The following is a 2,246-nucleotide window of genomic DNA, read 5'->3' on the forward strand; positions in this document are numbered from 1 at the left end:
ATCACGTAAGTGAAAAGCATAAAACAATGATTAATGATTGAGGTGAATGGAAGCATATCGCCATCAGGCTACAAGGAAATAGATTTCATCTAGTTCTAACCCGTATTTCACAAATGAAGATATCTGAATGACTGACAGAATGCCAAAAGTCACACAAATTTACAGTGGAAGTTAGAATAAAAATGTCAAGATATTTTTTATTAGTTTCATTACTACTCACTCATAGGAAAGAAGAATCTCATGTAGGTAAGTTGGGCCATCTAGATCACTTGAGTTTGAAGCTGGAAACTGCCAACTCCCTGAGACACTTGATTTAATAAATGCTTGGGATTTTCTCATGTTGTCTAAATTTTTCTGTTCCTAGAATGACTGTGGCCATGTTCTTCACTCTTGACTTTGCACTGCATCCTAAATGCTCAGTGCCATGGATTCATCTCAAATGACAATCAGGATGGCTACTAATAATAGTATCTCTGCAGCTAACGAACTTCGTGACCTGCTTGTGTTCATTATTATGACCCACAGGGTAACACCTCTTACTGATGGACAGTGTGGCAGAGAGCTTGTTTTCTTCCTGGGAAAAGAGTACAAAGTAAGGGATTTATTGGAGCAAAGCATGGAAGTAACTTACAAAGGAAGAAGCAATAAATGAAAATGACATAAGACATTCATCCTCAAATTTATTTAATATAAAGGCACAGTCATTCAGAAACAATAATTAGGGATCATTTTGTTCATTTTACACCAAAAGAAAGCATGTGATTGATGGACTCACAGAAACACAAACACTCATTGGGAAAACTTGCATTAGGACCCTGGTTTCTCCCTCCCAAATGCCTAGATAACATGAGAAACAGGGTATCTGTGCTCTAAGTACTAGTGGGAATAAAACATAATTGGTGATTGGCACCTTTGCTAGAGCAGGTATCTCTCTCTGAATATAAACAAGAGATTGTTTAGACTCTTGGACACCTTAGGCACAGAGAAAATTCTTAACTCATTTATAGGACTTACCCATGTACCAGTCTTCCTTAAAGCTCAGATTGCTCACGTCCTTTAAAGCACATCTTCTCTACCTGCCATGTGTAAATAGAAGCAAATCAGTGTGCCTCCCAGTCTGAGACCCAGAGTAAGAGTTGGCTGGCCCCAGCTGCAGGTTTGAGTAAAGGCTGCAGGTGCCTGGAGAGCACTGTGCTCTCGCTGCACAGAGATACAAGGCTGAGTCTCCAGGCTGAGAGTTGACAATGTGCAGAGACAGGTGTTTGGCACTTACATTGAGATAGACTGTGACTCTTTCATCTTTATTTTTCTTATCCACACCTGAACTTATGGATATCAGGAGTGCAGGACTTTTAGCAGGATATTTTTTGTACCATGAGAAGTAGTCAAACACATTGTTATTGTAGTCGCAGTTCAGAATAGAAATTCCTCCTTCTTGCACACTCAGGGTTGGAGAATGTTGCTTAACCTGCTGCTGGTCACCATTCTTCTGTTGACTATTTACCCCTATTTGGAAAGACAATGACAGATTTTAAATTTTATCCTTAAAGTTTCCACGGAAAACATCATGAACCAGAAAGCAAAACAACACAGAATTCCCCAGCCATCTCATCTCCCAGACTTGTAGCATTCCTTGGAGTTTTCCTACTACGTTCCAACCTCCCACCCCAAACTCACAGTCAGGCTGAAGCCACAGAATCAACAGTGATGCTCCAAAGAGTTTGCCCATTTCTCCTGTGAAGACTCTGGTTGTCTCCTCTCCTGCCCAGGGAACGATGAATCTGACCTCAGCTTTCTACACTTCATTCATTTCTTTCCACAGAGTCTTCTACTTCACATATGAACAAACAGCCGTGCTTTTAGCTAAAGTTCACTATGAAAGGAGGCATCGCCCCCTTCAGTCACCATGGAGAAAACTTCTGAACATGCATTTCTGTATTTTGGTAACAATGAGTTAGTAATACCCTTGCCATCAAAAAGTTGAAATAAGAGATTTTAAGAGAAAGAAATTTTTTCAGGGCTCACTTATGCTTAATATATATCTATGCATAGGTTTCTTTATTGCAAGTAGAAAATGATAACTGAGAATGGGTGTTTTGTGGGGACACATAAGGGCATGATGTTACATTTGATTCAGTGTCACAAATTTAGAACATAGGGAGTTTGATAGCTTTGCCTTTAATGTAATTGCATTCTAACATGGTCTTCAGAGGTGTCCATAATTGCTCTGGTGAAATAAATGCCAC

General features: G+C 39.7%; 1 gene segment (V, D, J or C); it reads right to left on the reverse strand.

The window, feature by feature from the left end:
• Positions 1-1,072: 1,072 nt before the first annotated feature.
• LOC105309063 lies at positions 1,073-1,755 on the reverse strand. The segment is given in 2 exon segments: positions 1,073-1,506; positions 1,678-1,755. Coding segments are annotated over 2 exon segments (486 nt in total).
• Between the last annotated feature and the right edge of the window lie 491 nt (positions 1,756-2,246).

This window comes from Pteropus vampyrus, unplaced genomic scaffold (genome assembly GCF_000151845.1).
Source record: "Pteropus vampyrus isolate Shadow unplaced genomic scaffold, Pvam_2.0 Scaffold664, whole genome shotgun sequence".
In the NCBI taxonomy this organism is placed as follows: domain Eukaryota; kingdom Metazoa; phylum Chordata; class Mammalia; order Chiroptera; family Pteropodidae; genus Pteropus; species Pteropus vampyrus.